We start from the raw sequence: 12,862 nt of genomic DNA, 5'->3' as shown, positions 1-12,862 counted from the left end.
AATCTTTGTATGTTTTATGTCAGAGATTGTTGTTTGAAACTGAGCAGAAGAACAACCGCGGGGTTTCCCTACAGATCTTATTTTCATTACTCACAGCAAACAGACGCAGCTTCAGCGTGGTGGGAATTGAAGTGAAGGCCCTTCTCTAATCTAAATTGTAAACCCTTCGCATGTGGCCACGGCAACCAAGCAATTCCCATCCCTGGGAGAGCCATCAGCGTGGAGCGCGGTGCACGCAGAGCAGAAAATGTGGTATCAAGCTTGTGCCTGATGTCACAAACTGGCTGGTGTAGGAATCCCAAACTGCACGACTGCCTGGGCGCCCACGGCTCTGAAATTGGCCTGAATAAGTCATGCTGCGTGCATCATCAACCAAAGCATTGAGCCAGGGCCACTGATCCAAAAAATAGAGCCTTAAAACAAGCTGAACAATGGTGATGATTCTCACTTCCTGTCCTAATCTCTCACTCTACCCTCTCGCCCGTCTGTGGCCGTCTGTCCTTTGCCCTCAGGGCCTGGTGGGAGAAAAGTACGGCAGCATCCGAGTGCCGGGGGAGGTGGAGTCAGCGGAGTTTGAGATGATCTTGGACGCAGCGGTGGAAGCGGGGCTCGACACGCACATCTTGGAGGAGTGGTACTGCAGGGACGAGAACTCAGTGCCACCCGCATACTACCTCAAACCAAAAGCCCAGATGCTCAAGAACTACCAGAACTCTGTAAGTCCCAGACCAAGGTTCTCAACCTTGGGGTCACGAGACACTGGGAGGGGGTCGCCAGATGCCTTTAAGAAACTAAGAATATTTTTTGAACAATTTGAGCCCATTTTTGCTTGTTTATCCCTTTTTCTGCAACTACAACTTGCCATATTTTAACCTAACTTTTTCTTACCATATTTTTGTTCCTTTAATGCATTTTTGCTACATTACTCCCATTTCTGCCACTTCTCCAACAAATTTCACTGCCTTTTCTGCACATTTTTTTCCATTTTCAAGACATGTCCGGCACTTATAAACCCTTTCCACCACTTTTTCCACCTAATGTCACATATATTGACCATTGTTGTCACTTTTAACCTCTTTTCACCATTTTTCATGCATATTTTTGCCAACATAATCACTATCACGATTTGTCGTGCCCATCATTTACCAGTTTAAACTAATTGTTCCAATATTGACACTGAATCTTTTTTACTACTTTTCTGTTTGTGGCCACTCTAATTTGCAACTTTTAACCAATTTCTGCAGCCTTTCCACTATTTTTGGTCACTTTTAACCCATTTCATTTCTGATTAAAACAAGGATTAACATCTTTAAGATGACTATATACTCGGGCACAAATCATGTGTGGGAAGAGTCAATTTGTGCACAAATAGAACAAAAATACCTAAAATACATATTTTAAAACCCTTTTGCATTTTGCACATTTTTAAAAGGTTATATTTAAAATAATAAGCCAACATGAACAAGTGTAAAAGACAACAGACCATCTGCATCGACTGGTAAGAGTTTAGAGCGTCCAGTAGAGAGATATTCAACTAGAAATAACAGATTAAGAACTAACTACATCGACTACATCTGCACTGACCATCACCCGCTGAGACTGTGATTCCCAACCAGGGGTACGCATACCCCTAGAGGTACATGAGCACATTGCAGGGGGTACTCGGAAACATTTATCAATCAATTTCAGAATAAAAGGGAAACGTTCCTTGTTCCTTTTGAGTTTATTTTATGGACAAATTTTCCAAAAATCTACTGTAACAATAATATTTGCAAAATAACATATGGTCTATTGAACCAGGATTCATTCATGATGTAGAGGCCATTTAATCACACTTTGACAATAGGAGACAATAATTAGATTACAATAATTTACTCACTATGGAAGTAATCACATGAAATTAGTAGTCCGACTCTGCACTCTCCCTCTCAGATGGAGTCGAGCAGCGCAGCAAAGACAAAGAACGACAAGGCCTGGAGGAACGTGTCGGAGGAGATCAAAAGGATATTCCGTACGGCCGTGCTGCAGCTTCAGGAGAAAGGGACCATGAAAAGCACTGAGGCCAAGAAATTTCTTTGCTCTGGTAAGTCTCAGATTGACTCATTCGTTTTTTTTTAAACTCTCTGTACACGTCATGGTCCAGTGAAGTCGGACCCTTTCTACTTGAACGCTGTAGAGACTGTATTTCACTTTAAAAGGATATCAAGTGACATTTATCTCAACTATTTACTTACCTATATAAAAATATCAGTATTACATATAATTATATTAGTATTTTATTACAAATCATAATCAGAAAAGTTTTTTTCCTCCAAGTACAGTTTAAAAACAATACAACAAAATTAACTTAGTTGTTAGTTAACTGAGTTGGATTTCCACACTTTTCTTATAACCATTTTAAGCAAACACTGAAAAATGTTTGTCCAAACAATAAAAATATTGGTAGTTATAATAATATATACATCAAAAAAACATTAGGTATGAAAACAAACAGATAAATAAGTCTAAATAACAAAAAAGGTTAAGACTAATAAACAAGAATGAACAATTCAATAAAAAAGGTTTTTTTTTTTGTTTTTTTAAAGGCTAAAACGGCAATAAACTAATAAAAAGGGAATGAAAAATAAATACAAATAGAAAAAGATAAATAATAGGTAAATAAAAATAAGCAAAAATAATTAAAAAAAATGTTTTTACCTTAAAATATTTTAAAGATCCACTGCTTCTATGAGTGTAACTATTTGAATGCCATAAATATGAATACATTCATTTAAAATATTATAAAACATTTTAACTAAATTGCATCTGATGTAAATTCTACACAGAGAGGAGAAACATGAAACAGTTCATAGGTCTTTATAAATGACCTTTTTTTAATTAAATGTGATGTTTTTAACATTAGTTATTGCGTGCACACCGAAAAAGTGACATTACAGACCTAAAAAGGTTGTGCAAAGCAGGCCTTTTTTCATTTGTTAGGGTTTGTGGGTTCAGTTAGTGCTTCCATTAGGTTTGTTTGAGTGAGACTTACCCCGTTATTTCCTAAATGTTTGGACAGCTCTGAAGTTATCGCTTCAAACACCCGCCCTTCTCTTCAATTAAACCGTAATTTAAGAGAAATGGAGCAACGTCGCTCTCACTGGAATGACATGATTATGATTTACAGGCTAGAAATTGCTTGTTTCCAGTCTACTTGTGGACATGAAGAATATGAAGCCAATTCGTGCTTGATAACAGTGTTCTAAGAAAAGTGTCTCGTATCTTTTGATCTTTCTTTTCTTTGTGCACCTAAATTGAAAATGCGGGATTTTAAAGCAGTTAAGTTTGCATTTGTCTTCAAACCTCCACTTTTCTGTAAGCTTTTCCTGCACCTAATTAATAGCTGCTACAGTATGAGATAAACTACCAAATGGTACTGGCAGTGTAGGACAAAAGTGCTGGCTTTTGTGATTTTTATCAAATCTGTTTCATCTTAAAAAGCCTCTGAAGAAATCTAATTGGAGGGTGAAATCCTCCAAAATACAGCCAGATTTCTTCAGAAAGAAATCTAATTACAGCATTTCTCTTTCATCCAAAAACTCATGAGTGTTGTGTTTGTTCCTCTTATTGCAGCCTTGGAAGATGAGTTAGACTTTGCCCTTGGGAAACAAACTCCTGCCTTTCTCAGGAAATGTGTCTGCTACATACGCAAGATCTCCAACTTCGACCGCTTCGCCAAAATACCCGAGATGGGAAAGTACATGGACATTGTGGTCAGCAGCGATCGCGTTATGCGCAACCAAGAAGCCTACGAGCGCCTTCTGAAGGTGCGCGATGAGTTCATCCCAACGGTCGTGGCCGCTTCCAACCTCCGCGTCTACTCCTCCGTCACACACTGCGACATGAAGCTGGGCTACTCCCAAGAAGTGGAGAGCCACTATGTGGAGGGACTTTGTAAGCAGTTCTACGAAGACATGGTGGATATCATCCAGGCGACCGTTCAGCAGAACTTTGACACGGAGACTGACTCGTTGTATGATGAAATTCTGCAGCACCTGTCCCTCTGCAAAACCTACGCGTCTCTCAACGAGTACAAGGCCGAGACTCTGGATTACGTTCAAGAGTATCTTATGCCATCAAAGGGAAGCAGGATGAGCCCTATGGTAGTGTTTGGAGGACCCTGTACTGGGAAGACGCTGCTGCTGTCCGAGGTGGCCAAACAGGTAAGAACGGACAACACGTCAGTCACAGACAAAAAAATTATCCACGACCCAGAAAGACCTTTTATCAATCTTTGGAACCATTCAGTTCATGGTTTGCTCAAGTTTGGCACTTTTAATATTGAGGCCTCACCTTTTCGTAAGTTGTGCTACTAGATATGCACCAATTCTATTGCCGGTATAGGTCTACTCATATTTGTAAAATATGGTACAATATCACTGTCGTAAGTGTAAGCTCAACCAATTAGATTGGTTTTGGCATTTGCTGTGCAAAAATAGTTCAAGGTTAGTAAGATTGACATTTCTAAGGAGACCTTCAGTGCAAAATTGTCCAGAGGTGGAAAAAAGGTTTATTTGCCGAAAGTAACTTGATAAAACATTGTAATTGTGCATTCACACTGAACGCGACTTCAGTGGCTATAGTTGCTTAAATCATCCGTGATGAGTCACTTGAACATAGTCGCGCTTTTTGCCCAATTCATCACATCATCTACCCCAGTGACGTGATGACCGGGGGACTGACGTAACGAGTAACTCTTTGCAGATTGTATGTCGCAACACAGCGCCACTCAGAGTCTGAAATTGTGGAATTGTGCGAGTTGAGTCGCTTGAAGGGAGGTCGCTTGATGCTGTGTCTCGTTGCTGAAGTCGCGTTCAGTTCGACCGCACCTTAGTTGACCAAAATGCCGCATAGCAAGAGTTTGTCAGCAGTGGAGTGAGGTGAGAACATTTTATCCAATTAATCATAGAATGTGTTTGCCTCACCGTGGACTTGGTATCAATGAGTACACAAATCGGAATACTCATACTTAGAATTGTACATGTGTTAGCTAATAAAGGTTGGACGATATGTCATGCGACAAAATATCTCGATATTAAAATGTCACAAGATGTATCATTGAGGGTATAAGTGGTATTGTATTGTTTTTGCGATACTGTTATCAGCTATTGTATTTGATGTATGGATCCACCCCTAGTGTCTTAGAGAAGATGAACATCAAACCCATCTTAATACAGTAGAATTATCATACTTTATACTAACTTCTCACTAAAATAAAGTGGAGGATCCAAGTTTATCATACTTCATACAAACTTCTCACTAAAATAAAGTTACACACAATACTAGAGTTTTTGGAACTTGAAAACTAGAATAGATTTGGTCATTCAGTAACTCTCTCCCACAAATATTTTTTTGGGGGGAAAATCACACAATCAGTTACACCTCTTTAGGTTGTGAAGCCTTGAAAAACTATTGTTTTCTTCAAAGGATTTTTTATCATGAAGGAATTTCAATGTATTTCCTATTTTGACAGTACGAGACTTCATTCAACCTCTAACTTTGGCTCCGGCCGTTTGTCCACTCGTCTGTTTCCCTATCTGATTCAAGCATATGTCAGTCATTGCGCAAAAGAGAATGAGGGGGATTGCTACTGTTCCTCTCTTCTCATCAAACACTTGCTTGACCATCTGTGTATCCGCCAAGAGACTTTCAGAGGAAAATGTGAAAAAATCTTGACAATTTGTTCAACTAAATTCTTGCAAGAAATAAATTATTGTGTGTATTTAAAAGTACAGCATTATTTTTAATGAGGCCTAAAGTAAGTGTTCAGAGGTATTTCTGACTAGAAAATGAGGTCCGAGTTTTTGCAGGTGTCTGACACAAAGAACTCGAAAAGATTTTCAAGGCGGCAGAACAGTGAATATTTTAAGTCAAATTACCATATTAATTAATCAGGAACAATTCCAAGTGCTTCTCATTATCACATTAATGAAATAGAATAATAGCAGTTAAGTGCTGGTCTCAACTGGTCTTGAAGGAAAATCCAGAGTCCGGCCAGTCTGAGACCGAGACAAGATGACCGAGACCTCATACCAAATGAGGTCTCGAGACCAAGACCGGTCTTACAATCTATTATAGGGCAGATGAAAAAGAAAGATTGCAACCTCTGCGTTTGATATATTTATATATACAGTAATTAAATGGTCCCTCTGACTTTATATCCTTTTTTGGGTTCTGGAAGGGAAAATTATGATAAATGACATGTACTGGTAACTTTCTTGGACGATTTCTCACATCCAGGGGGTGTTTGTTTCACACCTGCTCCATTTGGTTTGATTAATTCCAACCCTAAAGCACTTGCTCAGACCACAGCTGGATGTGCCACTAATTATCAGTGTCTATCTTTTTGATTGGCTGAAGTGCAAAACAGCAGGGACTATTTAAAGCATTGACAAATAAATCCTGGAAATTTCAGAGAGGAGTTTAATTAGTTCACCAAATCACTGCGATTTCTAATGTGAAAGCCTTAGGTTTTACCACTCTGTAATGACTTTAGCAGTGCAAAAGATTTTAAACCTCCTCTTAGCCAGTTACAGCCCTAATACCACAGATTTTCTTAGTGAATCCACGTACTCTAATGAAAGCCAGGGATAATGTCAAAGGGAATTAGGAGAGATATCTTGAAGCCTTCGTATAGCAGCTCATCATGTTCGATTATGTTCCCCGTTTTTTGGTGCGTTTGTGTGATGCAAGGATATAAAACAGCCTTTCGCGCCATTAAACAAGACAAACAAAATTGCAGATAAAGACTAAATGTATCTGCAAGTGACTACAGAGACTGTAATAGCACATTATAGTGGAGTATGTAATGGGTTTTTAACAGTTCAATGGCTGCTCGGCACTGTTCAACAGCCGTCAGAACTGAGTCGTTAGTGAGACCTTAGATATCGGCTGGCTTTTATTGTGCGCAAGATTGACGTTAATTAAAGATAGGAAGAGTCTGCATTATGCATTAAGTTTTATTATTAAGGTGCATGTCAGTCCATATGTCAACTGTTTCATATTAAATGTGTTGTTCATTATGTATCAAATCAACAATAATACCAAAAAAAAGAAGAAAAAAAGTGCTATCTCAAGGCTGGGTACCTCATTGTGAAATCCCAAAATGATCTGGAGAATTGTTGCAAAGAACTAAGATAGCAAGGAATTATTGCTTTTAATAATGCCACAACAACCCCATGTGGATGAAGAAGTTAGGATGGATGGAAGGACGAACATCAGGATTTTAAAGTGGTGGAGCATATTTCAGCTAATTTAGGGCTGGACAAATGACAAAACACATAGAATTCAATTTCACCACACTCCTAAAGTCATATTGGACTTCCAAATGTATTTCAAGTTACAATCAAACAAGAGTGTGTTTTTAAATTGCGGAGGTAAACAGACCAAACCTGTTATTTTTCAGCCAATGCATTTTCGAGCTAGATGATGAAACAGTATCCAATGCAATATGTTTTTTGATATTTCCAAAAGTATTTGAAAATATATATGTTTTTATTTACTTATTTACAAAATTTGGTCTGTTCTGGTTCTATAAAAAAAAAAGTATCTAGTTTTCAGACAGATTTTAAAATATTTTTCTCCCTAAAAAATATATGAATATCTTTGAACTTGTAAGTTCATCAAGTGTTATATATGTGTGGCAATATTATACCTCGTTAATGTTTTTAATAGTTCAGATATTGGTTTTATCCGTTTCACAGCATTATGTCTTTGGTGTTTTTCAGGCTTATACTTGGCTGCAGAAGGAGATGGGCCCTGAAACTGACCCAGTAGTCATTGTTCGTTTCATCGGCTCCAGCCAGCTCTCTTCTGACCTACGAACCCTCCTCCAGAGCATCTGTGAACAGATTGCCATTAACTACCGCTGCCTGATTCACTTTTTGCCTAACAAGATTCAGGAGATGAGAGAGCTCCTAATAAACCTCCTTGGGGAATCCTCATTTCACAGGCCTCTGGTCATCGTTCTAGATGCCCTGGAGCAGTTGTCAGATGCCGACGAGGCTCGCAAGCTGTGGTGGCTCCCCGTTCACCTGCCTAGGACAGTCAGAATTGTCGTATCTACGTTACCCAATAAACATGGCATCTTGCAGAAGCTCCGCCATCTCATTCACGACGATGACTATTATGTGGAACTGATCCAGAGAGACCGCAAACTCTGCAGCCAAACCTTAAAACAGCAGCTGCTTGGGGTGAAGAGGAAAGTTACTTCAGGCCAACAGATCTATGTCAACGAGGCGCTAGCCAAGTGTACGTTGCCAATGTTTGTCAACCTTATTTATAGAGAAGTAGTCCATTGGAGGTCGCACAAAGATGTGGACGATAAGTCCCTTTGCTCCACAGTACATGAGAGTATAGAGCAACTTTTCTACTCTGTGGAAAACAAGTTGGGCCAACGATTTGTCTTCAGAGCTTTAGGTTATATAACCATGGCCAAGGCTGGGCTCACAGAGGTTGAACTAGAAGATATTTTGTCCCTTGATAACATTGTTCTTGGGGATGTAATTGTTGCAACTTATCTCAAAAACCCCCTGAGAATTGCATATGACTTAGTTGCAAAGCTCAAAGAAGAGCTAGAGGGTTACCTCATGGAACGTCAGGTACGAAATGTTACCTTAATGGTTTGGGCCAACAGGCACCTGCATCTCATTGCCCAAAAGTTATATCTTAGCAATGAGGAGGATGTGCATCAAATGCACAGCCTTTTGGCAGAGTACTTCCTTGGTGCATGGTCAGGTGGCAGGAAGAAAATCTTTAACTATGATAACAACCATTTTACCTCCCTTAATATCTCTCATCACAAAAATCCTCACAATCAGCAGTCCCACGAAAAACCCTCCTCTGACAAGTACTCATATGACAGACAGACGCCAGAACAGCCTTGGGTTTTTCAGTGCAACCTTTTGGAGCCTGACATTTTCTTTGTGAATCACAGAAAGATGATAGAGCTTGTCTACCACCTTACCAGGAGTGGACGCACAGATGACCTGATGTTTGGGGTCATTATGAACTTTAGTTGGCTGTACACAATGATTAAGATTGGACAGTTTGACAAGGCACTAACAGACATTGACCTAGCTTACAGCTACACTCAAGAAAAAGAGCTCAAGTTTCTGGCCACCACTCTGCGTAGCATCAAGGTCAAAGTGCTAAAAAACCCAGCATCGCTGTCAGCAGAACTCCAACAAAGGCTTCTACCAGTTGTCACGTCTCTGCCAAAACTAAGACACCTCCTCCTAGAATGTGACAAAGATGGCCCAAAGTACTGCTCCATTGTGCCTCTCCACTCCTCGATGGATGTTACCTACAGTCCAGAGAGGCTCCCTTTAAGCTCCAGTTACATGCAGATTGTGGAGGTCTTACCCACTTTGGCCCCAAACATAGTCCTTGTAGCACTAGAAGATGGGTCTGTCAGCACCTGGGATGTAGAGAGCAGGCAACTTCTACGTCAAATTGACACTGCCAGATCTGTTGTGCTGGGAATCAGGCTCACCTCTGATGAAAAGTATTTAGTGGTGGCTACAACAAAAAACACACTGCTTATCTATGATAATCACAAGTCCTGCCTTTTATCTGAGGTCGAAATCAAGGGTTCCAAGCAAGGTGGCATCACCGGTGGAGTTGCCTTTATCAATGGTTTCACTTTGTCTACCCACCATGCTTTGGCTTGGCTTGAAGCTAGCAAAGATGTCAATGTCATTGACCTCCTCTATGGCTGGCCACTCTACCAGTTTCATTGTTGGTATGAGGTGACTTGTGTCCAATGCTCACCAGATGGAATGTATGCCTTTTGTGGTCAATACCTTAACACTGCATCCGTCTTTCATCTGGGGAATGGAGAGAAGTTAGCTACAGTGACTTCTGAGTTTTCAGGAGGATTTGTCAAGTCCATCCTTGTGCTTGACACCCTCCACCAAATGGTGATGATTGACAATGAAGGAAGTTTGTCCGTCTGGAACACCAAAGAAATAACCAACCCGAGACTGATGGAAGACTATGACTGCAGAGGGGATGATAGCGAAGTGGTCGGCATTGAACTATCTGAGGACCAACGATCCATTCTAATTTGTAAGGCCAGGAGTATTGAGGTTCTAGACACAAAAGTGTGGAAAATGGTGGAGAAGTTCAAAGCAAAACGTACTGAACGTTTTGTCGCTGCTGTACTCTCCAAGAATGGACAAAGCATTGTGGCCTCTATGGAAAACACTTCATCAATATTTGTCTGGAGGAGGGACAGTGGACAGTGCATGGCTAGTTTAATCGAGATCTCAGGGGCTATTGTAAAACTGATCAAATCAGTCCACCACAACCTCCTTCTCTCAGTTGCAAGCAGTGGAGTTCTCTCTGTTTGGGACATTGATATAATCACTGCTATGTCCAACATTGACAAAACTGGGAAAAAAATCCAGACTTTGCAGCTGACGGGCAGAGAGGACTATGTGTTTACCATGGACGGCTCAGAGGCAGTTCACAAGTGGAACTTTAGCACGGGCTTCATTGAAACCGTCTTCAAGCACGAGGGCATAGTAGAAAACTGTGTCCTAACCTCCTCAGGGGACCTCATGGTAACTTCAGACGACAAGTCTAGTCAGTACATCTGGCAAACCACAACTGGAGAAAACATCTTTCGCATCAATGGACAGAGAATATCACAACTACTAATTACCCACAATGACCAGTTTGTCGTATCACTTTGTGAGCAAAACGCCTCTAGAGTCTGGAGGCTTGCTACTGGGCACAAAGTTTGCAACATCTTAGTTACTCTTCAGAATGCACTTATCACTACAGCTAACACATTCCTTGTTGGAACGTCCAAAAACAAGCTTTTGGCCGTCAGCCTGTGGTCAGGAAGCGTTTCCAAAAAGTTTGTCTGCGATGACGGGATAACTATTGTCAACTTCAAGCTCATTCCCGACTGCCCTGACTGTGCAGTATTTATCACATCCACTGAGACGGTCTTTATTTGGAATGTCGCTGATGAATCCGTATGCAGGCGAGTTCAGCTGCCAACCAACTTTCTAAAAAATCTTGAGGACTTTCAGATCTCACCAAATGGGAAATTAGGAATAGTCTCTAAAGGTGACGAGAACATCAACGTTCTGGATCTTCACAGCGGAAAGCTGAGGCTTGTCCATGCTGCTGGCATTATTTGGCGTCAGAAATTATCAAGAGATGGGCGTTATCTTGTATACATCTGTTTTCGCAACTGCGACGAGGATGACGATGCCGGCGTTGTGTCCAATCTGATTGTGATGCGCCTTGCTGATGGTAAGAGCATTGGCACATGCTCACTTTACAAGACGCCCACCTTCTTGTCTGTTTCTCAGCGAGCCCTGAACATCATCATTGGATTTGAGGATGGTAGCATTGGCACTTACACAGTTGTCGATAGAGTGGACGCAGCGCTAAAAATCAAGATTGCCACCTCAAACAGTCGTCAAATTGTCAACAACGCCTCACAGAAGGTACGGCCCAAATGTGGCAACCATTCCTTTAAAACTGTCGCGGACTGCACATGGAGGGAATCAACAGAGGTCTTCTCGAGGGACAGCCCTATTAATGTGTCCGACTCAGGAGAAGGTGAGTCTACAACACCTACAAAAAAGACTGAACTATTGCAGTCGTAGGTGGACAACAAGAGTGGTTGGGCTTGGAGGACTGTTGAGGAAAGGGACAGTTTTCGAAGCTCTGGGGTTGCAGTTGATTCTTGTTTACAGCCACGTGATTCAGCTGCAAATGTCAGCCCTCTGGGTAGTTGGGGGGCAGACCATTTAAACACTGCACTCAAATGATGTATTAGTTACTTCCAACAAGTTTTACACATTAAGACTGTTAGAATTCACTGTTCTTAAAAAAGAGTAAAACATGTCAATTCTGAGAGGTAATCGTTTGCCATTGTGTCCTTTTGCATTTGAAGAACAAACTTAATTTTCTTGTCATAGTCTAACATTTTTAAAGCCATTCTAGTGATCTTAGCCACTTTCACTTTTTTCTTAATTTATATTGTTTGCATTAAGCCATAATGTTGTTGTTCTTAAAAGACTACTGTCCTCAAGCTGTACTGTACAAAAAAAGGAAGAAAAATTCACATATGTACATATCTCCTTTTGGCTGCTGCAATTTGTGCAACTCCTTAAAAAAGTTATGTTGTGCTAAATGCAATCAAAGTGAGTGCCTCGACTTAAATCTTTGTGTGCAGATTACAAGGTTTTTGAAAATGCAGGGAATTTGTAAACACACGATACACACCGAGTGCTGGCATTGGAGTTCAACAATCGAACCGATGAGTGTGTACGAAAACAAACACGAGTTTGAGGGCATCAATAGTTTTAGTAATAGTTGTGAAAACAATTTAAGGAATTTTGATGCAAACAGCTGCGTTTCCATCAAGTCGTGTGCCGTTGGGTCTTAAGGAATACACCACTATTGAGCGTACAGTGTAGCATAGCACCATACACATCCTCGCCTTAACCAGTGTGCTTGCTTTAGGTGTAGTAGAGTTTGTTCAAATGTTTAAACATAAAAAGGACAAAGTGGTTAGACTTGTGTTTCACTGAAACTACTCAGCCTTGTGAATATATTTAAATGCTTGGAAAGTATGTGGACGCACTTTATTGGTGGTCTGTGAAAAACTATGATATAAATTCATATGAGACATTGTATAAATTGTTTAAAGTGAATTTGAAATAACCTAAAACAGGTTTAGGTTTGCCTAACCAAGTAATCTAAGTACTGGAAAGCAACAGCTTTCTCATACTAAGCACGAGTATTGTTTTTTACTTCTATATAGACAAAAATATACTTGCAATTACAGAATCTCCCA

The 12,862-nt window shown here is 40.4% G+C and overlaps 1 protein-coding gene across 4 annotated transcripts in view; it reads left to right on the top strand.

Moving 5' to 3' along the window:
- The window catches only part of nwd2 (NACHT and WD repeat domain containing 2), a 68,601-nt gene extending 56,287 nt beyond the window's left edge, over positions 1-12,314 (top strand). For all 4 annotated transcript variants that reach the window (XM_028474660.1, XM_028474658.1, XM_028474661.1 and 1 more), the window contains exons 5-8: positions 513-716; positions 1,933-2,083; positions 3,613-4,202; positions 7,767-12,314. In XM_028474660.1, the coding sequence (XP_028330461.1) occupies positions 513-716; positions 1,933-2,083; positions 3,613-4,202; positions 7,767-11,666 (4,845 nt within the window). In that variant the 3' untranslated portion in view covers positions 11,667-12,314. The remainder of the gene's footprint in view (positions 1-512; positions 717-1,932; positions 2,084-3,612; positions 4,203-7,766) is intronic.
- The last annotated feature ends 548 nt before the right edge of the window (positions 12,315-12,862 follow it).

Source organism: Gouania willdenowi, chromosome 18 (genome assembly GCF_900634775.1).
Source record: "Gouania willdenowi chromosome 18, fGouWil2.1, whole genome shotgun sequence".
In the NCBI taxonomy this organism is placed as follows: domain Eukaryota; kingdom Metazoa; phylum Chordata; class Actinopteri; order Blenniiformes; family Gobiesocidae; genus Gouania; species Gouania willdenowi.
Note: the sequence above shows the minus strand (reverse complement) of the source record. Positions and strands in the feature narration are given on the sequence as shown.